Source organism: Hoplias malabaricus, chromosome 7, assembly GCF_029633855.1.
Source record: "Hoplias malabaricus isolate fHopMal1 chromosome 7, fHopMal1.hap1, whole genome shotgun sequence".
Lineage (NCBI taxonomy): Eukaryota > Metazoa > Chordata > Actinopteri > Characiformes > Erythrinidae > Hoplias > Hoplias malabaricus.
Window position 1 is genome coordinate 23,584,631 of NC_089806.1, and position 27,293 is coordinate 23,611,923.

Below are 27,293 nucleotides of genomic sequence, written 5' to 3' on the forward strand. Positions count from 1 at the left end.
GATTGGCGATTGAAAAGTGTCCGTAGGCGTGAGTATGTGAGTGAATGCATGAGTGTGTGTTGCCCTGTGAAGGACTGACGCCCCCTCCAGTGTGTATTCCCGCCTTGCGCCCAATGATTCCAGGTGGGCTCTGGACCAGACAAAGCAATTACAGACAATGATTGAATGAATGAAAATGAAAGTTGTACGCAATGTAATTGCAAGTTGTAATGCATACTGATGCTGCCATTCTTATACCAATGAAAAAATGTTAATCTACCCACATCACTACAAAAACCGTGAATTTTCATATTTCATAATTTTGTTAATTGTATTTTAAACATGACCGTTGAATAACAGGGGTTTTGCTGGTTTGGTGAGTTAGGATTAGGTTGGTATTAGAGTCGAGGGTTGCAATCAGTTCATGGTGGAGAGGTACGTAGAGTGCGTTTTAAGGCAGTACCCAAAGAAAAGAGGTGTGTGTGTTTTATAAACACTTCCATTTACCATCATCACATTTACAAATAAAATGTTATCAACATTACATATAAGCACACTTTTGAGTCGTCAATCCACCCACCAATGTGTGTTTTTGGACCGTGGGAGGAAATCCATGCAGACACGGGGAGAACACACCAAACTCCTCACAGACTTGAACCCACACCCTCCAGGTCCCAGGAGCTGTGTGACTGTGACACTACTGTACCACCGTGAAGCCCTAGACTATCAATAAATGTCAATTACAAAATCTCATGCCACTTGACATGTTTCTATATGACGGTATTGGTAGTAAATGTATTGGTTGGGACTGTAAAATATTGAGACCACCCTGAATAAACCTGTTTAAATACATAATGAATCCTATGTATGTATAATGTACAATCAAGATGCACATAACAGCACGTATCAAAGAATATTTATTTATATTCTTTATCTTCTGTGTAATATGAATCAACGTAATGTTACTGTCAAAGATCGGAGCAAACGGCTGGATCCACTGGCTGGTGGAAGGTCTTCTGAAAATGCATAGCATCAATGGCACAGTTCAAAACACAGGCACATTGCTCAAACCCTTTGTTCCCTACTTCCTTTAAAACACACAAATGCCACAGTAAGTCCATGTCATTCACTCTCCAAACTTTAGCTGTTGCTCTTTCTGCTGTCCGTGGAGTTCCTTTGCTCTGTTCTTTAGCTCCTCTGCCTTCTGGTCATCCTTCTCTGTGCCGTCGCCCAGTTTAAACATGCGGCTGGCGTTGGAGCAGCCCCAAACATGGCCCAGCTCACAGGCCCGCATGGCATACTTCAGAGCCAGAGGCATGTTTTTGTCCATGCCAGCGGAGCCCTGAATGTAGAGGGCGCTCAGGTTGAAGCAGCTTGGAGCAAAACCCCCATCGCACGCCTTCTCATAGTACTGACGAGCAGCCACAGCGTCTGGACCACCTTCCAAAGCTCGGCCATCGTGGGCCAGCAACCCGACATTGTGGCAAGCATCCACAGACTTCTTTCCTTTGGCATTGCATGCCTTCACAAAGCAGGAGTAGGCTGTTTTCAGGCACTCTGTCACTCCGCCTGATGTGGCAAAGAGAAGATGAAAAATACACCCATTGTGTTAGCTGCTGGCTGTAAAAGATATTAAACACACAGGGCTGTTTTAAAGGGCCCATGTTATGTATCATAAAGCAATCACGTCATTCTCCAACCTCTCTTAAGTGTGATTTGTATTTGTCATTATGCCTTGGCTGCCTTTAGTGTGCCTCAGTTTGTTGCATTATTTATCTGTTTCTTATAACAGAATTTAATAAAGCACTGTAAATCTCTTGAATGACAATTGATTAATAAACAACTAAATTATACCTTTGCCAGTGACATGGTAAGCCCCAAGTTTGTAGCAGCTTTCACCGTGGCCATTCACCTCGCAGTTGTACTTGAGGACCTGAGCTGTGGACTCATAGTTTTTCTTCACACCCTCCAGGTAATCTGCCAGTCTCTGACAACCTAATAAACAAACAAAAATTAAAAACAAAATCTTTATTACTAGATTTCAGTAGGGAGATATTTCCTATGTGACCGTCAGCAGATATTTGATGGAATACTCATACTGGACGGTGCGGTGATGCAACAGGGAGTGTCACTATCACATAGCTCCATGCAGGTAGGTGGATTGGCAGAGCAAAATTGCCCATAGTCGTGAGTGTGGGAATGACTGCAAGAGTAAGTTGTAGATGTCCTGTGATGGACTAGAACCCTACCCAGGGTGTATTCCTGCCTTGTGCCCAGTGAAGAATGAATGAATATTTTTACTCAAGTGTATTTGGGAGTAAAGTGACTTTAGACATTTAGTTACTATTTATTCTTTCTGGGATTTCTGTTCTGTTGTTTCATTTATATTTATGACATCTGGCAGAACCTCATATCCAGAGCATCTTACTGTGTATACATATTATCGTCACACAGTTCCTGTGAAGGGTGAAGGGTGGACCTGCTGTGCCTGATCCACTAGTACTAGCACAAAACACCCTAACACACCACCAGCACATCCGTGTCACTGCAGTGCTGAGAATGATCCAGCACCCAAATCGTACCTGCTCTGTGGGGGTCCTGACCATGGAAGAACAGGGTGTAGTGCGGGGTGGGGGGCAACCAAGGTATGCAGAGCAAGAGATGGACTACACTTTGTAACTGTAGAACTAAGAAGTTGAGAGAATTGACAGTGAATGTAGAAACAAGGAGTGGTCATGATGTTGTGGCTAATACATGTGCGTGTGTGGTTTAAATATCAGTGTGGTTTGGTATGTATGAGTGTTCAGCACTGTGAGAGGAGGACAGCTCTCAGGTCTATGTAGCATTACCTTCAGGGTCTTTCTCTCTGTAACACTGATAACTGTATTCCACTCCCAGGTTGTCTAAGAACTCCTTCACTTCCTTTTCGTCTTCAAAATTAATCAATCCAGCCATTCTTTTAAAAACAAGGCTCCTCTTTCAGGCGTATACTTTTTCACGTGTTAGATAGAAGCGTGTGTAACATGTGACCTTGGTCTGTGGCTCGCTGACACCGGCAAAATCTTATTGAATTTTAGTGCCTCCAGTGATCCGACAGGCAAAGCCCAAAACACAAATAAAACAAGCGGAGTTAGTAATAAACTGACGCTTTGGAGTTTGAAACGTTTTCAAAGCCCTTATTTCTTTACAAAACAAAGACACGAAAACTACAACCGCTAACTTCCTTCTTTGCTAAGCTACACCAAACTAATGCTTCGTCGTCCGAGTCGGCTCTTTGAGTCGGTTGACTAAATCAACTTTCTAGCTAAGATTTGGAAGTCGACTCTCGGTGAAGAGTCTGAATTTCAGTCAGTTATTTAGTCATGACTTATTGGTTCATTCCCCCGCCTGAAATATCTCGTTCACACATCTTAATCCATCTTGTTACCACGCATTATTAAGTCCTGAAAACTAATAAATATTTTGAAGGTTTGTCACCAAACTAAACATTTCTGACTTCTGATATGATCCTAAAATGTCTATACCCGGAGAATCACATTCAATCCGTGATTTATAAAATATTAAATGGAACGTAAATATTTGGCACGAATGATAACAAATCTCCAGTCTAATGTGTGAATGAAAAGTGCCAGTAAAGTTTGTGTACTTCAAAATTAAACACAAATGAAGTGCTTATATTTGTTACCCTGTTCAATGTAGCTTCAGCTAAAGAAAGAAAGACTTTGACTTCTTTACTTTTACCTTCCTTATCTTGATAGACGAATTGGCAGCTTTTAAATGTTTAAACATTCTACATATATATATATATATATATATATATATATATATATATATATATATATATATATATATATATTATCAAAATCTTTGATAATATTTTATATATTTACTGATTAAATCGCTAAAACCTAACTTCTGTTTATGAGATAATTTTAGAAGTCATTTATTTTAAATCCTCCAATACCTTCAAAATATCTGTGATAATGCCAAACCTTGAGGACATGCAGATATATTAATATTATATTAGTCTTCGCCGGTTGTGGGTTCGATTCCCTCTCCGGGTGACTGTTTGTGAGGAGTTGGTGTGTTCTCCCCGTGTCTGCGTGGGTTTCCTCCGGGTGCTCCGGTTTCCTCCCACAGTCCAAAAACACACGTTGCAGGTGGATTGGCGACTCGAAAGTGTCCGTGTGTGTGAGTGAATGTGTGTGTGTCTGTGTTGCCCTGTGAAGGACTGGCGTCCCCTCCAGGGTGTATTCCCGCCTTGCGCCCGATGATTCCAGGTAGGCTCTGGACCCCCCGCGACCCTAAATTGGATAAGCGGTTACAGATAATGGATGGATGGATGGATAGTCTTCGCCTCTATCCCCACTTACCCCTCCACTACTCTATTGCAGCGCAAAAGTCCCTTCCTGCAAATTGAGAGAAAGGTCAGGGGGTGTTTATGACGCAAGAAACCCTGCTTGTTTGAATTTGCATAAAAATAAGCAAATACTTCGTCTTATAAATACTGGAGTTTCAAAGTGGAAATACTCAGCCAAGGCATGTAGTTCTAATTATTACAATACGACTTCTAAGGTATAAAATCACCACACGGGCATGTTAACAAGGTTTTTCTCTTGATCTTCACAGGAGCGAGTCTTATGGAGAAGGAGTCGTTTGGGAGTCTAGAGTGTCGGTTCTTCTGATTGAGCCGAATCATTAGTAGTACGTCACCGAGTCTCTCGGCTTCCGTACTCTCTGCGAAATGGTTCACGTTTAGCGACCTTGTTTACTAGCCGAAGCGCAGCTGTGGTTTCACGAAAAGGCAGGAGAAATGAGCCGCAGTTCATCGCGCTGCCCATAGAGCACACAGCAGTCGACACCAGCGCTTCGGGAGACAATGTTTTGGGCCAAAGGGGACATCCGTGGGTATCCAATCTGTTCGGTTTTGTCCAACAAATTCCGTTGTTACGTTAACGTTCACGGCCCGGGTCCGTCTCCCCGCGGCCGCCGCCGCTAGACAAACACTAGCTGAGCTCTGTGCGCTGTTTCTGGAGGACGGCTGTTGTTCCTGTGGACTCTGCCCACATTCTCTACACATTAACCATGGTACGACTTTCTTCATTCTTTAAGCTATACACATGTGTGTTTTTATTCAGTATAGGCACTTAAATGGAGAAACTGTTTACACGTAACCGTTTGAGCTGCTAGCTGCAGAGCTTACATTTATGTAACGCTTATATTTTGCGAAACGTGATTGTCATGGGTTTAAATGCGTGTTTTTTTAAAATGTACGTTAATTCTAGGCACCCTTGGTCAAATCACAAATGTCTTGTTAATCGTTTTTATTCTTCTTATTTGTCCATTCTCTACAGAGAACACATTACTGTACAATTAGCACCATTGTTTGCCGGATTTAACATTTTGGAAATAGTGTCGTAGTAAAGACCATTAGAGCCAAATCTCAGTCAAGACACAGACCAGTATACATCGAGAAAGTGACCAGTTGAATCAAAGATAAATATGTGCCATATCCTGTCTGAATCAAGACAGAGACAGTGAGCCAGTCATATTCAAGACTAAGACTTGGGCAAGTCTAAATGACATAAGCAATCAAGGGTAAGACGTTTTAGCTCTGTAGTCTAAAAATATTAAGTCTGGTGAAAAGTGAATAAGTCTCTATCATCTTGGCGAAAAAAAGGGACTGTTTCACATTGTTAGCTTTGTCAATAGTCATTTTCATATTATCTTTGCACTATAATGGGTTTTGCCCACTTCAGAAACATCTAGATTTGCTCTCTCTTAACCCTTTCTTCCCTAACACCATGCTACATTTAGACATGGCACAGTACAGAAGGAAATAGCATTATTATTGCTGATTCATGTTTACCTTATTGCATAAGTACACTCGATTTATCATTGCCTGTAAAGTGAAGAACTCACAAGAATATGTACTGTGCCATATTAAAAATTAGACTACCACGCTGACCTATTGACAGTGATTGCATTCATACTCTGATCAGTAAGCTTGGATATCTATAGATTCACTGTGGAATATGGTATTTTGCATTTATTTGCAGTACAATAGCTCTAAAGGAGAGAGGCTGCCAGTCGACTGCTGATAGTGCTACAGAGAATCTGTGCATTGATTGATTTATTTCATTTGACTCTTTGGTAAATATGGCAGTGGTTTGGAATTTTGTGCTGTGAATTGAATAGTGTTTTTGTTTCAGGACGAGGCATCCCCGGCATCTCTGATTGACCTGTGCCTGTCACTGGTGAGCTCCAGGCTGGAGTTGTTCTGTGTGAAGATGGCTGATGGCTCATTGTGCCTCCGTGAACCTCTGATCTTCCCTCAGGAGCTTGCTGATCAGCTTCTCTGCAAGATGGCCTCAGAGGGTGAGAAGAAGAAAATGTATTTCTCATCACAGTTCTGTTCTGTATTATTTTATGTACCAAAAAATAATAATTAGTCTTCACAGATTACCAGCTTTGTCTAATACAGCTCCAAAAAAAAAAAGCATGTGATGATCACTGGTGAATTTGTAGTAGGGTAGATGCTGAAGATTTAAAGAGGAGATACGCTCTGCTCTATCTCTGCAGGGTTGTTGAATGACAGCACGGTGGGGATATTCCGCAGCTGCCAGCAGCTCCGACTGCGGCGTGCCTGCATTCGCACTGCCCGTATTTCTGCCGAAGCCTTCCAGCGTGCCCTCTGCCCTCACCGGCTGCTGGAACTAGATGCCTCAAGAGTCAACGCTGACCTCACCATCACAGACATCCTGCGTGGTCTCGCTGCTAACAAGGGCCTTCGAGAGAGTCTTCAGCGGTTGGTTTTGAATGGCCTGACCATGTCATCTCTGGAAGAGCCTAGCCGCCGGTGTTTCAGCTCACTGCACGGCCTGCGGTCGCTCAGCATCTCCAACGTGGACTTCTATGACTCCGGATTGGCTGATGTGTGCTCACTGCCCCGCTTGGAGAGCCTGGACATCTCCAACACGTCCGTGACCAACCTGACACCGCTGCTGGGCCTTAAGGCCAAGCTCCGCTACCTCACCATGCATCAACTCAAACGACTGGAGATGACCACTGCCCAGCTGCTGTCCGTTCTCAGCCAGGTCAGGAACACTTGAGTTTTTGTGTAAAATCTTGGTCGTAACTAGGTATTTATTTTTCTAGGGTTGGCAGAATGACACTTTTTCTTTTGAGATACCAGAGTCCAAAACTAGAATAGTGGCAAATACCCATCCAATAATACCTCATTATTTGTTATATTAAAAATGTGGAAAATAGACATTTTTAATCAAAGCCCTGAATTTACTTTGTAAATGTGGGATGCATTGACCAATTTAAAATGTGAAGTTAGAGTTCCACAGATCACATAATGCAACAGCGCATCACAGGGTATAATCATTTACTTTCATCTAAATAAAGACCAAGTGGGTGTTTCAGCAACCCTATACATTTATGTATGGCTTTTTTGAGAGGCGCAGCTGAAATATTTCTTATTCTTCAGTGATGTTTGTGAGTAGTATCAATTTCTTCAAAATAAAAGACTCTCACTTCTTTGAGCAGCTTGAAGGTTTGCAGCACCTGGACATTTCAGATGACAAACAGTTCACTTCAGACGTGGCGAGGCAGCTTCTGGAGACTCCCGGCATCCTCCCTGCACTGGTGTCTTTAGATGTTTCGGGCCGGAAGCAGGTGACTGATGCAGCGGTCAGAGCTTTCGTGGAGGAGAGGCCAGGCATGACCTTTGTGGGTCTTTTGGCTACTGATGCAGGCTTCTCTGACTTCCTGTCTGGAGAAGGCACATTGAAGGTGGGTTAGGAGAGATGAGAAAACATTCCCTTCCTATTAGAGCTGAGTGACAGTATTTCTGCAGAGTTTGTGCAGTTTCTACAGTAGCAAAAGCAGAGGCTTTATCCTCCCTATTATAGGTCAGCGAAGAATCACAGTAATTGTTATTTTAGCTGTAATTTTAAGGTAATAATTCCGCCAAGTGTTGCTTTAATTACAACATGGAGACAACCACTGTGCTAAACTGTTCCGTCATGCTTTTTGTGCTGTGATGAATGATTAGAAAAACCATTTCCTTTCTGTCTAGCCAGTTGTGAAATTGCAGTTTTAAAAAACACACAATATTGCAGTCATTTTTACAGTTAATATCTAAACACTCATTGTCATTTGTAATGTTGGTAGTTGTTAATTATTTTAAGGCATATTTCCCAGGTTAGTTCCCCAGTTACTTTAGCTATTTTTTTATCAAATTATATTTTATTATTAGCATTTAAAACAGGAAAAAAGCTTCTAGCTCAGCACACGTGGAGGAGAAACCTAACTCCTTTGTTTATTATAGACTGCCATATTGGTTAGCAACAACTTGCCACCTCAAAGAAAGCAAGGCTGATTCTGTTTAGACTTTCAGCTATGGGCGTCTGTGCCATTTCTCTCTCAACAAAAGGGCCCAATATTGATGAGTAATTATTTTAAATATTAATGACTTAATTACTTTAGCATGCAAAATGATAGCTTAATGTAACTGTATCCTCCTTAACTATGAATGTGTCTAGTGGGTCTGATAAATGTATGCATGTATGTATTTATTTATTTTTTTTTTAAATTACCTGCAGGTGACGGGAGAGGCCAATGAGACTCAGATTTGCGAGGCTCTGAGACGCTACAGTGAGAGAGAAGGCTTTGTTAGAGAGGCGCTTTTCCATCTGTTCAGCCTCACACACGTGATGGAGAAAGCTCGTCCTGACATCCTCAAAGTACTCACACAATCGCACATGCTGTCTTTTTCTCCTCACTGCAGTCCTCCCACACACACTCAGAGCTGTGCTTTTATCTTAATATAGCCAACCCTATGATGAGTCACAGGTCACTCACCCCTATTTGTGTGCTCTCTACCACACTCTGATACTTTGCACATTTCTATCACTAGCGCACTCTATTATTTTCTCTCCTCTTCATGTGGTTCTATTTTCAGCCTCTCTTTTCCTTTCAAAACTTTCAGACATGATCCACAGCTTTTATAAGTATTAATATTATGCCATGTAGTTTTGCACAAAGCCAACATTTTACCTTTAGCTCCTAAACACTTAATAAAGGCATTATCACACTTTGTAACTTCTCACATGTCACTACCAACATAGCCGTGGTATTAGCCTCAGGAAATATAACATGCATTTTGTCCTGTCACTCCTGTCCCTATGTCCTCCTCTTTAGTTGGTGGCCTTGGGGATGAAGAACCATCCAACTACTTTGAACGTGCAGTTAGCAGCCAGCGCTTGCGTTTTTAACCTCACCAAACAAGACCTGGCGTACTGGATGCCTGTGCGTCTCCTAGGCAATGTCACTCAGCTCCTGCTAGAGGCCATGAAGACCTTCCCCAACCACCAGCAGGTACACTTAGATAATTTCATTTACTAAAGTAAAAATAGTCAAGCTCATTTCTTTCACAAATGCTTATGACTTACACCAGGTTTACCAATTTGGAGTGCCCTGCTTGGCGCAGTGTTACTTTTTTTGCACACTCAGGTTAAGGAGTGATTTTGAGCCCATTACATGGCTTACAGATTGCCATTACACCAACAATATGGACAAAAACCATCATTTATTTTGCCTGAACTATCTATATCCCTTGAGACTGCAATGTGTCTTTAGTATTGTCATTAGCTTAGGAATTTATAGACAGCGATCAGCATCACTACATAAATCCCCCAACCTACAATCTGAACTAATCAAATGCATCTAATGAAGAACAAAATTATACTAATGCCCTTTACTTCAGAGGTAATGTCGCAATCACACAGCTCCAGGGACCTGGAGGTTGTGGGTTCGAGTCACGCTCCGGGTGACTGTAAGGAGTTTGGTGTGTTCTACCTGTGTCAACGTGGGTTTCCTCCAGGTGCTCCAGTTTCCTCCCACGATTCAAAAACACACGTTGGTAGGCGGATTGGTGACTCAAAATTGTCCATAGGTGTGAGTGTGTGTTGCCGTGTGTAGGACTGGCGCTCCCTCCAGGGTGTGATTCTGGGTAGGCTCCGGACCCACCATGACCCTAAACTGGATAAGGGGTTACAAATAATGAATGAATTAATGAATTAATGATCTGTTATGCTTTTTCAGATGGTATCTAGTGAAGTAAATTGTTCTCTGCTTTTGTTCCTACAGTTGCAGAAAAACTGCCTGCTCTCTCTCTGCAGTGATCGTATTCTGCAAGAGGTTCCTTTCAACAGGTCAGCTAGCAACAAATTACCTTCAAATTACCTTCTAATGGCACTGTGTCCTCCAGTGGCTTCCTAAATGACCTGGGACTCTGTTTACTTGTGTATGCCTCCGATGTGCAAAATTAAGTTATCACCGCTTTCATTTATGTTTAGATAAAATCTTTTTTGTTTCTGTCAGGTTTGAAGCAGCTAAATTGGTCATGCAGTGGTTATGTAACCATGAAGATCAAAACATGCAGCGGATGGCGGTGGCCATCATATCTATTCTGGCTGCCAAGGTGAGCCACCACAGACAGTGGGTTTGTATTTCGAATTTGAATGTGACACATGTAGGTCTAGTGTCAGCCCAACTGTTCAGCTCTATGGTCTTAAGTGTGTTCGTCTCTCGTACTGCTGTCAGGACACTCCAGGTCTCTCCAAGTCAAGATCCCCTTCACCTGACAGCTAATACAAATCCTGTCTCTCTCTTTTTCTGTTTTCCATCAGCTGTCTACTGAGCAAACAGCACAGTTGGGAGCAGAGCTGTTTATTGTGAAGGTGAATTGCAAAGTTGATCACTATACTGGGATTAATACCACATTATAATGTGAAAAAAATGCATTACTTGGTTTCCACCTTCAATAATGTCTTACTTTATTAACTCTCTCTCTCTCTCTCTCTCTCTCTCTCTCACAGCAACTCCTACACATCGTGAGGCAGAAAACAACACAGGGCACGGTAGATGCTACGCTGAAGTTCACACTCAGTGCCCTTTGGAACCTTACAGATGAGTCCCCCACCACCTGTAGACACTTCATAGAGAACCAGGGCTTGGAGCTCTTCATCAAAGTCCTGGAGGTACAAAATTACAGAAATGTTACTGATAGAATATCTAAACATAATACAGTTTTGTCAGAACCTTTTAACTTGTCAAACATCGAAACAAGTTGCCCTTTACTTTGTGTAATCATCATACAGTTCCGTTTAAAAATTTTCAGTTTCAGTAGCATTTTTTAAGGTGGTAACAATAAGCCAACCTGTTGTAACTGAAATGCTCGGCATGGCGTCTGAGGCTATGTTTTGTGGGTTTATAAAGTGAATTTCGGTTACTTTGATAACCTAAGTGTGTTCATTTAGTATTTAAAACAATCCTTTCATGTTAATCCAATTACCAGCCCTTTTTCTTTTTTTTCAGTCCTTTCCTTCAGAATCCTCCATTCAACAGAAAGTCCTCGGCTTACTGGTGAGAAACTGTGTGGACGTCTGTACGTGAGTCACTAGAATCCTGTGTTGCCTTGCTTATGTTAAAGAAAGAAAAGGGAGTGCCTGCATTTATCTTTGCTGCTAATTTGAAACATGCAACACCCAGCAGTGCTCTGATAAGAAACGAAGAGAGGAAAGTCAGCCAATGCTTTGGGCAGTGACGATCATTTGCCTGACTGAGTCACACTAAAGGCTTATGCTAATGGATTCCTTTATTTAGAAAGCTTGTACCCATGTGGGCAGGACAGGGCTGCTTACAGGCCTAATTACTGCACAGATGCTGCTGTACAAGCCTTTTCCAATCTTACGCTTAACACCGAGGGGGAGAGAGTTAAACCCTTGTCCCCTTTTGAGTGATGATGGTAATATAATGTATCCTTGTGCCACTTAATGATTCTGATTTTTTTTGTTGTCCTGATGTGTGTCTGTTTCTTGTGTCAGAATAACATAGCTGAGGTGGGAGAGCTGCATGCGGAGCTGATGGTACAAGGTTTTCTGGACCACATCCGCTCTCTTCTTCATAGCCCTGAAGTGGAAGTGAGCTATTTTGCTGCAGGAATTCTGGCCCACCTCACTTCACGTGGGGAAAGCGTTTGGACCCTTGACCTGCCCCTCAGGGCCACGTTACTGGAGCAGCTGGTACATATGAGTGTTTGTGATTGTGTCATTTACTGTTGCATGCAAACTCTAGTAAACCCTTTGTCAATAAACATGTTTTGATGATTTGTAAAGTGGAAAAATAAATCTGCACCTCCTCTACTGGGAAGAGGCATATAGTTTAATGCTTGACAAAATTCAAATAAAATATTGAATGTGCCCGTAATATATTTAACAGAAGCCTAGTTTTATTCCTCAGATATGTAGTAATTATATATTAAAATGTGCAGAACTGTGTTCTCTGTAAATGTGTACATATTTTCACTTCATATCAGGAGATATCATTTGAACAGTGGCTCTCAATTTTGCACATTTTGTACATGTTGCTTACTTTAGTTTTACAGGAGATGGTTAGAGATTTGATTGGCAGATTTGTACTAGATAACCCTAACTCTGACCCTAAGTTACTGCACCCTAAGTTGAAAGGATGAAGCCCAGATGTTCACAACAGCATAAGACAACAAGCCCAGCACTCCATAACAATACCATCATAGTGCTCGGCTATGCCTTATCTGGCTTTGTAATTACATTAATCAGTTCAAACAGGACTGCTGTCATCGAGTTCGCACCATGTACAGTAAAATACAGATGGCCGTTCACGTTAATAGACACACTGTTGATCCATTTATGGAATTAATTATGTTCACTTGTGTATGTTTGCTTTATTTCAGCATTCAGCAATTCTGAAGTGGCCCACTCCGGAATGTGAGATGGTGGCCTACAGGTTAGAAACACATGGCTTTCTATTCTCTCAATCCACTCGGCATGCTGTCTAGAAGTACAGCTGGACAGTTTATCACTCATTTACCATATGATTATTTGGAGACTTGGAATTGGATCACATCTTAATATCTTGTTTATTTTATTTTATTGTGTATTTTATTTTATATTTTATTTCTTTGAATATTTTATATGCACAGTTGAGTTACCTCAAGAGCACTGCAATTGTCTGCCACACGTCTCTTTGAATATGTGTGTTGGCAGAAATTGTAGATGCACTGAAAGAGGGTAAAGGATAAATATATTGTACATTTACAGTACCTCATTTCACCCCTCAAACAGCACTAACTGCAATGTGTATTCGTTTGCATGTGGTGAACCTACAGACATTGTTTTCCGTATGACACCGGCTTAAACGGGAAATGTGTATGATTTCTATGGTTTGGGTTTCAGGTCATTTAACCCATTCTTCCCCCTGCTGGAGTGCTTCCAGACTCCTGGGGTCCAGCTGTGGGCAGCCTGGGCCATGCAGCATGTGTGCAGCAAGAATGGTGAGCTATACAGATGGGTTTTCTTTATTAAGTGCTGGAAAGAATACCACTGGCAAATGGCAGTTACATAAATATGAGCATGTCATATAAATATATATGGTTATTGTGTGTGTTTGTGTATGTGCGTGCAGCTGCAAGGTATTGCAGTATGCTGCTGGAGGAAGGAGGACTGCAGCAGCTGGAGGCGGTGAGGTCACATCCTGAAACTCACAGTGATGTGAGGCGTTTGGCAGAGAATATTCTGGACAGCCTTCATCGTCACAGAGCGCGTACAGGATTCATAGGAACAACACAAACACACACACACAGGGGTAAGGGTGTATACACACATTGGTTACCACAGAGCATCACTAAAATTTGTGGAGTTGTATATTTCTGGAGGTCTATTATCTAGTATTGATTATAGTTATATAGACTTTAACCAAATATTTCATGAGATATTCTGCTATAGACACGTGGCAAAGCATTGGCTCAGAATAACAATGTGTGAAAGAAAAGCTGGCCTTTATTTCACAAGTGTCTTGCCTCCTGTTCTATGATCCTGTCTCCTTTTCCAGTCCAGCTGTATTGATTTGTTTTAACTCCAAGTGAGAATGATCAATGTATTGACTGATATATTACTGATAAATTATAAAATGTAGTTATAATTAAGGGCAACACAATATCTAAAAAAAAAAAGTATGACAGTGTCTCAAAACTTAACCATAATACAGGGAGTTCAATAGTTTTATTTTGACAGTGATTAGGTATTTTTGATCCAGTTGCCTTTCAAAAGTTTCAATCTAAATTAGATTGTTTACATATTTAAATATTCTATCTGTCAATTATATTTTGGAGATAAAACTTCTTTAAAAAAATTATCCACCATTTTATTGATACTGTACCTTTTGCATGTAAGATGTTTGAGTGTTTTAATATTTCAGTGAGTGTATCCTAGTGACACTGCTGTTTGTCTGTCTGATTGTAGAGCGAGATGTTCCATGACCTGGATGTTCATATACTGGTCTCAGGATGACACGATTTATTTGCCTGGAAAGTGTGTGTGTGTGTCTATGTGAATTGCTGAATTGCATCCTCCTTTCCCTTATATGCTCTTTTCCACCTCCAATGGGGCGGGGGGCAGTGAGGGGTGAGTTAACCAAGCGTTTGTTTGCACAAAGCAAATTATTTATTTTTTGTCTGTTCTCTGTTAGATATAAGAACACTTATTTTAGAAATTGTTACCAGAATATATTTGTGTGAAGCAGGGAGTGACTAAAGGGAATAGCGTAGCAGGTTGGACATTGTTTGTGTGCGAGTGTGCATGTCCGCATGTTCTCAAAGAGCATGCTTTAGTTGATCCGGGTGCTTTACTGGCATAACTGGATTGATTAAAAACACTGTTGTTTTCCTATAGAATCAAACAGTTCTGAGAGATACTCACCCCTGTGGACACACATGGCAATAAGTCATTATTATGGTCATGCGTACAGATGGGTAACAGTATAAGACTATTCTAATTTTTATGTATTTGAGATGATGTTTATGGTTAAATGTTTATACTTCAATGTAAGTAGATGTGTGCATGTATGTGCGTGTGTTAGGGTGTATGCCTGAAAGTATGGCTGAGTTATTAGGTTGTAATTTCTTTGTATTTGGTGCATTTGATAGCATGAGAGGTTTAATGCGGAAGTATCTATTTTTTATATACTGTACACTGTACTGTATATGTTATCTACTGTGGCAGATGTGCTATGCTGTGTTGCACGAAAAAGAAATAATGCTATCCTGATCATTGGTTTAATTGTCATGAGCAAAATGGTACAACCGGAACAGTAAAAGCCAAAATAGGATTTTCAAGGATGTACTCAGCAGCCCCTGAGGACGATGATGAGGCGGAGGTTGTCTTTTTACGCCGTGGACAAATGCTGGACTTTCGCTGCTTATTATTGCACAGCTCTCAATGACCTTTTAACCTGGTCAGTCAGACCTCTAGTTGCGCAAATGTTTCTCCTTTTGCCATAGAGAGACCATGCAACAATCTGTGACACCAGACCTGATACGGATGCCTTTATTTAACATCCAGAGATGCTGGGGATTCGGACTTTTACAAAGCTCCTGAAGGAAGAAACCTGACAACCACTACTCTGTCTCTGGTGATGAGGGAATGGAGTGGTGACTCGTCACCATGTCTCTCCCTTAGGGAGTCATGCCAACACTTGTCTTGCATGTCGTCTTCTCTCTGAAACACTTTGATGGTGAAACATTTGAGCATTCATGTCATTAGATCAAACGAGATGTTCACGGACAAGCTAAGCTTATCTCGAAAGAAGAAACGTTGTTTACTTTTGAAAAAGAAGCCTATGCTCTGTCTCAAATTTAAGCTAAAGAACACTTTACACTGCTTTCCTTTTGTTCTTCTTTTGCTTTTGTTTTAGTAACTATGTATGCTTGTTCCCGCTGCATTTATTTTCTGCAGTTTCTTTCCTTAAAGTCATGCACGATGTGGGGCCATGTACTTGAATCATGAGGCAGTTTGTAATTCAGGGAACACTGTAGAAAACGACACTCGCTCTGTCTAATTCTGCACAATAGACTTCGTTAAGCCTTCACATATCATCATGTGAAGTCGTCGTCATCAAATTTGGAACTCTTCAAAATTCAGATGATGAAAAATGATTAGATCAGTTTTGAATTGCAATATTATAATCTTGTGATACCCATTTTACCCCTGGTGTTACAAGTGGAAAAATATATTTCAGGCAGCTTTGGGTTTCCCAAATATGCAGAGTACTGAGATATTCTACAAACAGACATGTGAAGTCATGCCAAATGAAAGATATTTGTAGGGTTGTATCAAATAGCAAAGTGCATATAAAATTATAGCTTGATCTATAATGTGACAGTGGACTTTCTCCAGTTGTTAGCATGTTTAAACAACAAACAATCACTTACCTTTTACCTCCGTGTTTTCGCTAGAGTCTTTACAAATCTCAAACCAATTTTTTGGCCAATAAATTTAACTTCTTTCCACTGGGTGTAAAGTTGACTACACCATCCCTGAATTGCAGACTGTCTGTACCCATGCATTGTCTGTGTTCGTTCTTATAGTTGAACATGTGGCAAACCAGTAACATAATATTCTAGGTATTCCGTTTAAAACTGCCAACCATATAAAGTCCACTGGATCCTGTCCTCTGGCTGTGAATCCTGGTCATTCTAACGTCAAAGTCCATCTGCTACCTTAAACATCATCTCTCTCTCTGTCTCATAACATGGTCAGTTACAGTGAACAGAAAATGTATAACTCCACATAAAATTATTCCAGTGCCAGTAAGAACGTTTCAGTATCTGCCTTTTGGCTTCTATTTTCTGTTTTTTCAGGGAGGGAAGCAAGTCAGAATTCATAATAATTGACCATAAGCTACAGATACTGCAAGTTGATATTAGGTTGAAATAAAATAAATAATTTAAAGCTATATAAACAAACATGAGGCATCGACTGATACTTCAAGACCCCAAACCCCCAAAAAAGAACAAGCCTGTCCAGCCCTAATGCCTCACTACTGAAGATCTATAACAGACTGCCAGTGTATTAGGACCAAATCCAGAACCCATGTTCTACTGGGTTTACATTTCTGAAACTAGTATAACTTGTACATGGCCCTTCATAAAATCTTTACCATTCACTATAGAAATTATTTACCCACACTGAGGATGTAGGGTGGGAGCGTATAAAAATAAAGCATCATAATGCTGCTCAGTTTCCCATTATATGCAAACCATGTTTCTTGAATAAAGAATGTAAAATCACGCTGCAGTATTGTCTTTAATTGTTGACTTTTAAACTATGTAGCTGCTCCCTTCTTAGCAAAAAAAATGTTACTCTAAAGGGTATGAACTGCACAGATAATCAATCATGGTTTATATTGATGTCGTTTCACAGATGACACACCATCAGTGCTGACAATGACACCTGGATTTATAATTTAGGGCTGACTTACATTATAGAAGCACAGATTCCATCCATATCTTTTATGTTTATTTTACACGACATGCAGCAATCAATATTAATGCAAGTTACATGATGTCAGATTTTAAATGAGGCCAGGAAACCAAAACAATTATTTGTCTTACTGTCTGTGCACCATTGGGTTTGTTTATTCTCCAGTGAATTTGGGAGTTCTCTTCTCTATAAAAGCTGCCATTCCCTCTTGCCTGTCTCGAGTTGGAATGACCTGCAGGAGAGAGAAACTGATTGCCTCCAAACTTTTTTTTTTTTTGGTGCAAAACATTTTAAACAAATCACTATAGATAGCGCTGTGAAGGACTGCCGCCCCCTCCAGGGTGTATTCCCGCCTTGCGCCCAATGAATCCAGGTAGGCTCTGGACCCACTGCGACCCTGCACTGGATAAGCGGTTACAGATAATGAATGAATGAATGGACTATAGATCAAGGGGTCAGTGTTCATAGACTTACATATCAAATTTTGTGCTACTCACAGCAATGTGACAGTGCTGAACTCAAATAAGGTTTCACTTGAAGGTTAAAGGCTAAATGTGTAGAGTATCAAACTGTTCTCTATTTGTTTTTTTGTTTTGTTTGAGAGGGGGTGGGAGGTGGTGTGTGGGGTGAGTTTACTGAAATGTACTTTAATGAAATACCTGTTGTTAAATATTCTCCTGATGATATATGATATTATTTTCACAACCTGTTATGATATTATTGACCTGGTTTTAATTATTTACAATTTCCTAATGTAATGTGATCTGTCCATTAAGCATTTTGAGAACACCTCAATGTGGGGGTCAGGTGGTGATGATCAGCACTGCACCAAGAGCTAAACAAATTACAGGAATATTTGTTTTGCCCATTTTTAACTTTCCCTATCTGAAACATACAGTTGATCACTATGGGAAATGTTTTACTTGTACTTGGCCAACAGGAAATGTTGTGGTAGAAAAAGATGAGGCTGATAAACTTATCGATGTCCATTTTGTCTTATGTGCTGAACACCTTGTTAAGAATCTCACCCTGGCATAACACATGCCCTCGATGGCCATTCCTGAAGCAATGTCTACCTCAATTCCTCGGTTCATGGCCTCTTTGGCCATCCGCACTGCGATTGGAGCCTGTCAGAGAGAAAGCCAGAAACATGTCACACTCTATGCTAATTAAATCACCACGTTCCAGACAGCTATCACATACTGACACACTGATCAGATTTCCACTCTCTTATCAGATCTATACTTTGTCATAAAAAGAGGTGACAAAGTTTTGCTTAAACTGGGTCCATCAATGAGCTATAAATAGCGTCCTCTTCTCTGGCTCCATCAACAGCCTATATAAATAGGCTTCCTCACTCTGGTCTTGTTTTGTGCTGAAAGAGGACACAATTAAAATATGCCTTAATTATGTTTGGACACAAGGCATCGCGCTGTTCAGATCACATTGCCCTAAATAGACTGATTATCAGTCAGTGCATGAAAAGTTTAGCAACAGAAGGAAGCTCTTGTGGCTTTGTATCCAAACTCATTTGATGAAGTTCAATTCTAATCTTGAGTCACAAACACAGTTCAAGATGTACGACAGACCCTCCATATTCATGGATTCTACACACACACTGAAAATATTCAAGACTTTGTTGTGTGCCAGGTAATACTATGAATCCACAATGAAGTCTGCTGTGGCCTCCCACCATTTCACACATCCTCAGACTCTCGCCAGCATTGTTTTGGGCATTGTCTGCCACGTGTCTCATTTCTTAATTTGTTCGTTATACATAGTTAGGCCTACAATGGTTGTGTCTGTACTGAACATGTACAGACTTGTTTCTTTGTCATCATTTCCCATACAATACATTGTAACAACTGTTTACAGCATTTACGTCTCAGTAGGCATTATACATAACCTAGAATTGATTTAAAGATATATTTAGGCTATAAGACAATACAGTGCCATTTTCTAGGGACAGATATAATCCACGGGGAGTCCTGGAGCCATGCCCCCAATGGTTTGAAGTGTATGAAAATTTGATATATATTGATATATTTTTATATATTGATATATTGAATAATGTCTTAGAGAGAACTCTCCATTCCCAACATAAAAAAACTAAAATGGGAATATGTTCTAAAACACTGGTGATCCATCCCTCCAGCACAGTTCTAGAGATGTGCAGAATCTAAGCCAATGTGGACTGAAGCAGCTTCTGGTGGACCAACATGTATCTGTATATTTCTATACACTGTCTGTCTCAGTCTTTTTTCGAGGAGAACTGTACTCTGTATTAACAGCACTTTGTCAGATGATTGGAATGGGATTTTATATCTCGCTCTCACACAAACACACGATAAGGCCTGCAGCTTACAAGATGTTATGTGCACAGATGCCCACACACTCTTACAGAGTCTTAAGTTGTGCTGGAGGATTACACACATGCACACAGCCCTCAAGACAGAGTGCTAACACACACAGACAGGCTGAGCAAGTGTGTTCATAGTAGAAATAACTGAGTGAGACACCAGCATCAGTAAGATTAATTTATGAAACAGAGCAGGGGAATGTGTGTCTGCGCACGTGTGTGTGTTTCAGACCTACCTGAGGGAGTATCTCTCTGGCCAGATTTAAAGCCTCTCTGAAGGCTGCATCTCCACTCTGGTTCTGTTGGATGGCTCGGTTGACCAACCCTAGCTCCAGAGCCTGCTGCCCCCCAACGCGACGCCCTGTGAAGATCAGCTCCTTTGCCATGGCAAAGCCCACTGCCCGAGGCAACCTCTGACTGCCCCCTAGTGCACATGAATCATAATGCAGGGTCAAGATAACCAACAGGCAGGGCCACTGTAGTATAAAATTAGGCAATGTTCAGGGTCTATTTTCTGTCTGTCTGACTTCCAAATACCTCTATAAACAAGCCCTGCACCACTGTTCAGACACTGTGCCCTATATTCTCAGTAAATTAATTTAAAGACACATCCATATTAAATGCAGGCTAACACTCCGACATACTGTACTTGAACACACCCATCTTGCTGCTAAAGCTGCTTAGCCTCACTTGATAAAAGCTGAGACCCAGAGTTGCTTAAAAGGAAAGGGATGAAGCCTTTAAACTTTTAAACTGTAAATGTGAAATTGTTTTCTTAGCATTTCAATTGCTACATTTCTTTATTTGTGTTACAATATAGCTAATGAATTTAAATGATTTAAAATAATACATCACTAACTGTTTATTTTCTCGTATAGTTTATAATTTGGCACACTAACGCGGCATTTAGACATTTCTATTCAGTGTGAAACATTAGTATCTGTTTTGAGATTATACTACAAAAATAAACCAAACAAAGCATGTAATGTACACAAAGAATGTGCAATATTCTGCTCTTTATTCTTATGGTCTAATAAAATGGTTTTCAAACTGTGGTGCGACTCCCACTGATGTTATGTGAAGCAGCAAGAAGTGGTACATCATGAGGATTTTTTTGAACTGAGAACCTACATTTTCCATGTGTAAATCCCATAATGTTTCAGAATTTTCAGAATTGCGCTTTAATGAAATTTGTTTGAAGGCTAAACGTAAACCGCAGTTCATTACATCTGTAGGGCCACTTTTTATCCAGGGAGGGAACTCGATATATTTGTGTTCAAAACATTTATTTCATACCTATTTTTTGAATTCTGCCTATAATTTAGTAATTATTTTAGTTTTGTGAAAGCATGCACATTTCCAGTAAAAAAGCAATACAAACACTCTAGAATTCTAGAACTGCGAACCACCTGTCTAGTACATCACCTTGGTATCAACTATAGCATTAAACTGCTAACAGTGACTAATACACTATAGAAATATTTTATAGAGACAACATTCTTCACATAGACACATAATTCTGTCTGTCGTTTCTACCTTTACTTGCCTTCTTACCTGCCCCTGGGAGGAGTCCCCGTGTTGTCTCGATAAGACCCATCTGTGCAGTGTACACTGCAAAACACACACACACACACACACACACACACATACACACACACACACACACACACACATACACACATACACACACACACACACACACACAGAGAGAGAGAGAGAGGACAGCTCAATGATGTTACCTCTGTATGCCCCTGACATAAACACCCCGCAGAGACTCATGTCTGACTGATGTGTCTGCCACTGCCATTTATGTTAATAACTACAAATCCCAAAAGCCTCAGTCCTCCCCCGTTTAGCAGCCATGCCTCTCCTGTCAGTCTCCTGCCATAACCAGTCCCAAAAAGGTCAAGGCTCACACTCACCCGCCGTGCGGAGGTCACAGGCCAACGCCAGCTCCAGCCCACCACCAAGAGCAAATCCGTCCACTGCAGCGATCGTTGGCATTGGCAACGCAGCTGGCACAGAAAAGACACAGAGCACACTTCAGACACATCATACATCAAACTGCATCCAGCTGGGCTTTAATGGAGCAGTCCTTCAAACCATATCCTGCATATGAGTTTGTTCTGGTCTAACACACCTGCATCTAAATGATGAGGACTGAGCCTTCTAAAAGCATCTCCATACAAACATCATGATTAATGGTAGAGCAAGAATGACATTTAACACTCCCTCTGAGAATGACCTTAATAGCAAAAGCATTTATAAAACCACACACAGTTGAGTGACAATGTCTTCCACAGTTCTAATTGAGTCTTTGTAAATGTAAGGTAGTTCAAATCTCATATTTGTTCATATATTATTGAACATGAAAGATTACATACAATGTGAACTAAAAATGTTTTCTGATACAGATCAAGCCAAATTTACATGTATTTCGTGCCCTTTTCCCTTCTCTGACGGCACAGTTTTTCCTGCCTTGCGCCTAGTGATTCTGGGTTGCCTCCAGACCCACCACGACCCGGAACTGGATCAGCGATTACAGACAACAAATGACGAAATGTGTGTTTTCAGACCAGTGTAAACACACATTTCTGATTTTTTTTTCAAATACATTGTTTTGTACCACACATGCAAAAATTACAGTGATTTTCCTTTTGTTGTCCATGTTGTGGATAATATACATTATGCTACATATTAGCATGTGGTTTCAGGGCTCACAATGAGAACAAATTGGTGTTGCTTAACACAACTGTTAAACATCAAGGCAGACGTATCTGTGCAATAAGGCTTGTAATCAGGAGATTGCTTTTTATCTTATCCAGATTGACTTACAATTCAAATTGTGTTCGGGGAAGCTAACTGTACTGTTGAGTCCTGCACAAAAATTCCTGCCAATCGTCTGCCATGATTAAGTCATTGGGCTACCAGTCAACCAGTGTAGTGACCAATGTGGAAAAGTGAGAAAATACAACGACAGTCTGACAACACTTATTGGATTTGGCCACTTATAAATTGCAATGTGGACTCTCAATGTTTCTAATCAAACATAAGGAACAAAGACCAAGGAAAGCACTTACTCTTGAACTAGACTTCTAAAAATCTACCATGATCAAATAATTAGTCATCATTTTTCAGTCTTTTAAACAAACTGAACATGAATGTATAACTTCTCAGCATGTGATCAGGAGCTCTGAAAAATTTAATTAAAAGAGTCACAATTTACCTAGCCTTATTTTACTAAACCCAAATAAAAATGGATCATGAGTATATTTCTGTTGAATACACATCTAGTCTCTTTCAGAACACTGGACGCCCACTAAACTCAGTTCAACCACATTGTTGTCATCTTGACAGGTGCCCAATCCCATCACTCAAAATCTTACAGGGCATGACCACTGCTCTTTTCATTATCTTCATCATCTCTTACCTATCTCGTTCATTAGCGAGCGAAGACCATGCACAAATAGCTCAGCTTCTGAGTTACTCATTTGGGCTCTTTCCTTTAGATCTGCCCCTGGAAAATAAAAGCATACGTTACTCAATAACATCAAAGTGCAGCTATCACATGCAATAAATATCTTTTCAGAGTCCGTTTGTGTTGATAAGACCAAAAGCTCTTAAAATGAAAGGTGTATAAATAGCTCTTGGCAAAATATTTCACTGCTACAGAGATCATTGAAGATCCTTTAAATTAAAAAAAACTTCATATTCATTTCTCATTTGTGGAACCATGAAATGGAACCATGCATTTTTCACAAATTCTGTATACAAGTGCTTCTCGATACATTAGAATGTCATCAAAAAATTTATTTCAGTAATTCAATTCAAAAAGTGAAAATCATGTCTTTTATAGATTCATTACAAATAGAGTGATCTATTTCAACCACTGATTTATTTTAATGTTGATGATTATGGTTTACAGCCAATGAAAACCCAAAAGTCATTATCTCAGAAATGTCTAAGATATTTAAGAAACTTCCTCTCCACTCTTCCTCCAGACTCTGGGACCTAGATTTCCAAATGAAATGCAAAATTTACTTTCATCTGAAAACAAGACTTTGGACAACTGAGCAACAGTCCAGTCCTTTTTCTCCTTGTCACAGGTGAGACTCTTTTGACAGTGTCTCTGGGTCATGAGTGGCTTCACACAAGAAACGCGACAGTTGTAGCCCATGTCCCGGACATGTCTGTGTGTGGTGGCTCTTGAAGCACTGACTCCAGCAGCAGTCCACTCCTTATGAATCTCCCCCAAATTTTTTAATGGCCCTTTCTTGACAATCCTGTCAAGGCTGCAGTTATCCCTGTTGCTTGTGCACCTTCTACCACACATTTTCCTTCTGCTCAACTTTCAATTAATATGCTTGGATACAGCAGGAAGGTGTTAATGAATGCCTTCTGGACATCTGTCAAGTCAGCAGTCTTCCCCATGATTGTGTAGCCTACTGAACCAGAATAAGGGACCATTTTAAAGGCTTATAATTGAAATATATGTACTAATATAATGAAGGTAAGCATTAATGAACTAGCTCTTGAGGGAATAAACTACACTGTTATTGAACATGTATGCTATGTGAAGTATCTTTAAAAAGTTTCTTCACAAATATACATTTCATGTGTGAAATAGATCCATACTTTGAAACGCTCAAATGAACCCTATTAGTAAGCTTTTAAGCTTCATTTAACATTTGATGAACACTGACCTGCACAAAACACTCCAGGCACCAGGCTTCTAAATATCACCACACGGGCTGCTGAGTCATGCCGCAAGCCAGACACCAACTCTCGCATCTACAAAGAGAGAGAGAGAGACAGAGAGAGTGAGCGAGAGAGAGAAAGATATTGATGGAACCAGAAAAGGAGACAAGGTGGATGGATAGACAGAGACAAGAGTGAAGGAGCACAATAACTCTTGACTATTTTTGTCTTCCTGTATATTCCATTTATTGATTTAGTTTTGCTGTGAACCTGAGACAAATTCTTTCTTCCTCCAGACACAGCCTGACTTTGACAGATAAAAAAGTAGAACAAACTAAACTAGAAAAAAAAAACAAGAGCGAGAAAGAGTATGGATGGCTTGAGGTTGCCAGCTTATTTTTTGTGTTCTGTGTCCAGAGAGTGATCCGGAATAACAGGCTGTTTCCACGGATACGCATAGGTGTCATCTCACCTGACCCACAAACACACGGCCCAGAGAGTTCCTCGCCCGCTTTCGACACATCAATACTTCCACTATACCTACCCAGAGAGAGAGAGAGAGAGAGAGAAATGAGATTAACAGAATTAGGTCAACAGTAGATTGCCAGAGAGTAGGAATGTATTTGATGTTTTCTTATTCATTCTTTCATTCATTATCTGTAAGCGCTTATCCAGTTCAGGGTCGTGGTGGGTCCGGAGCCTACCCGGAATCACGGCACAAGGCAGGAACACACCCTGGATGGGACACCAGTCTTTCACAGGGCGACGCATACACTCACTCTTTCACTCACACACTTACACCTACGGACACTTTGGAGTCGCCAATCCACCTACCAATGTGTGTTTTTGGACCGTGGGAGGAAACCGGAACACCCGGAGGAAACCCGAACCTCCAGGTCACTGCGCAACCATCCCGCCCAGATCTGAGTGTTCACTTGCTGCCTAATACATCCCACCACTTCAATGAGATAATCAATGTTATTCACTTCACCTGCTATTTGTTAATGCTGTGGCTGACTGGTACATATAGAATTTATAATGCACATAGGAAGTCTGTTATTGCTCATTAATTTATTTTAATGAATTCTTTGTTCATTATTCAATATTTCTCAAGGCTGGAGCCAGTCTTCAACTGCAGCTGTCACCATACACATATGCAGATTTTACAACAAAATACACGTACAAGTGCAATTAATTAAAGGAGGTATGTGACTGAGGGCCAGAACATTACATTGTCTGTGTTATAAAATGTTTTTCTAAGCATGTCCAGAAAACAATGTTTTGGTGGGCCAAGTGCTGCAGAGACATTGCACTTTGGACCTGCTCAGCAAAAACACGTTAAAAGGCTCCTGGGATACAGAGCAGAGCCATTTGAAATTAATAATAATGCAGCAGACATTTGGTTTCCAGTTCTGTAAACTTTGTAAGTCCTGAGGACAATGTATCTTCACACAACTCCATGTATACACTTTAATATACCGCAAATAATTTATTATCATGCTACTCAGACCCTGCCCATGTCACAGCAATTTAGATTATCTGGCTTCCATTTATCTGTATCTCTTTATATCTGCTCATTTGTCTATTTTTATTAGATTCATTTTTTTCTTTTCCCTTTAATATCTGTTTAAAGCCTCCCATTACCAACCTCAGAGGTGTCAGTGAGGTTGAATCTATATTATGGGATTTAATTTTATTTTTCTCGACCTGAACTTCCAGCCCTGCTTACACGTGTGCGCTCAACAGACGAAGCAAAACAGAGCTGGAACAGAATACCAATCCCCTTACCATTGTCTTCGCCTTCAGGGCGACTTATGTCCACTTCGACAGGCTCCGTGTTGGACTTCTCAGTGCAAAGTGACCGCCTGAGCGCCAGGTTGAGCCGCGGCGAGGAGTTAACAGCGCTGGCCCAGGTTTGAGTGAAGGAGCCATGGCGAAGAGCAGTGAACCCCAGGCTGCTCTGAGAAGGAGCTCGGACAAATGCACAAAGTCCTGTAGCAAGCCTGTGAATAATCGTCATGGTGAACAGTTGTACACTCTGCGGGAAGTGCGGTGATGTAAAGTTATATTTGGAGGACCCCGGACTCGACTTTGGGGAAGTTTATCACAGCGGACATTCCGTGTTTACTTCACTGTACCCTGCGCTCCTCGGCCACTTTCAGTTTCTCTCTACTTCCGCCACGACTCCGTCTCCATGGAAACTCCCTACCTCAACATTGACTAAGCAGCTTTCCTCAGGTCCACAACTCCTATAGCGCTTTTGTTTTCTTTATTTACAGCAAAATAATGTTCTTAGTACATTTGCCTCATTTAAAGACTTGAAACACTTAGAAAAACATGTTGAAAGTTAGTGAGCAGAGGCCTATCACCAGAGGGCGATAATGTTATAGTTCTGCCGAGTTTAAAGATAAACTACTGTGTTCAAAAGTAGTCTCCAGCCAGTAGTGCCTGCATTTGCTTCTTCTGAGCACAATATTTTTCTCTCACAGTCCAGAAATGCATGTTGTTATTTCAATTAGCTGTGTGCACATATCCATATGTGTGAGTGAATAGGGGAGTGTGTGGAATTGTCCACAGTGTGTGAGTGACTGAGTGTGTGATTCTCTGTGATGGACTGATGGTATGTTCCTACCTCATGCCTAACTATAGGCTCAGGATCAACCACAAGCTTGAGAAAGATGAAGCAGAAGAATAGTAGCGCATGCCCAAAAGCAAATATTAGTGTAGAATCATTTTTAGATATTAAAAACTATTATTTTTAATCATTATTTATTCACATTTCAGTCGTTATTTTGTCAACAAAGACATTCAGTGTGGTTTAGTATGAATGCACCATTCCACAGAACCCTACCAAGTCAGAATTAATCACAATGTTGGTATTAGGAACT

At 40.7% G+C, this 27,293-nt stretch overlaps 3 protein-coding genes across 4 annotated transcripts; 1 reads left to right on the top strand and 2 right to left on the bottom strand.

The window, feature by feature from the left end:
• Positions 1-919: 919 nt before the first annotated feature.
• Positions 920-3,341, bottom strand: coa7 (cytochrome c oxidase assembly factor 7). The gene is made up of 3 exons (XM_066677664.1): positions 2,829-3,341; positions 1,834-1,974; positions 920-1,548 (listed from the first exon to the last, which is right to left on the bottom strand). Exons 1-3 carry the CDS (start codon positions 2,932-2,934, stop codon positions 1,106-1,108), a joined length of 690 nt encoding a protein of 229 aa, XP_066533761.1. The 5' UTR covers positions 2,935-3,341; the 3' UTR covers positions 920-1,105.
• Positions 3,342-4,737: 1,396 nt separating this feature from the next.
• Positions 4,738-17,149, top strand: zyg11 (zyg-11 family member, cell cycle regulator). Its single transcript, XM_066676538.1, has 16 exons — positions 4,738-5,067; positions 6,192-6,357; positions 6,562-7,076; positions 7,534-7,779; positions 8,592-8,732; positions 9,190-9,366; positions 10,138-10,202; positions 10,372-10,471; positions 10,680-10,730; positions 10,869-11,030; positions 11,368-11,415; positions 11,877-12,074; positions 12,764-12,816; positions 13,266-13,363; positions 13,495-13,674; positions 14,331-17,149. The coding sequence occupies exons 1-16, from the start codon at positions 5,065-5,067 to the stop codon at positions 14,345-14,347; spliced, it is 2,220 nt and encodes a 739-aa protein (XP_066532635.1). The 5' UTR covers positions 4,738-5,064; the 3' UTR covers positions 14,348-17,149.
• On the bottom strand, positions 7,697-26,778 carry echdc2 (enoyl CoA hydratase domain containing 2). 2 transcript variants are annotated; one of them, XR_010803867.1, is made up of 13 exons: positions 26,194-26,778; positions 24,878-24,945; positions 24,411-24,498; positions 23,138-23,224; positions 21,630-21,722; positions 21,262-21,318; positions 19,944-20,131; positions 18,377-18,475; positions 17,480-17,580; positions 10,826-11,024; positions 9,847-10,029; positions 8,586-8,638; positions 7,697-7,759 (listed from the first exon to the last, which is right to left on the bottom strand). XR_010803867.1 is itself a non-coding variant. In XM_066676539.1 (9 exons), exons 1-9 carry the CDS (start codon positions 26,423-26,425, stop codon positions 17,503-17,505), a joined length of 990 nt encoding a protein of 329 aa, XP_066532636.1. In that variant the 5' UTR covers positions 26,426-26,777; the 3' UTR covers positions 17,378-17,502. The 2 variants fall into 2 exon arrangements, 1 of the variants encoding a protein (XP_066532636.1); XM_066676539.1 differs by lacking the exons at positions 7,697-7,759; positions 8,586-8,638; positions 9,847-10,029; positions 10,826-11,024 and having other exon boundaries at positions 17,378-17,580; positions 26,194-26,777.
• Between the last annotated feature and the right edge of the window lie 515 nt (positions 26,779-27,293).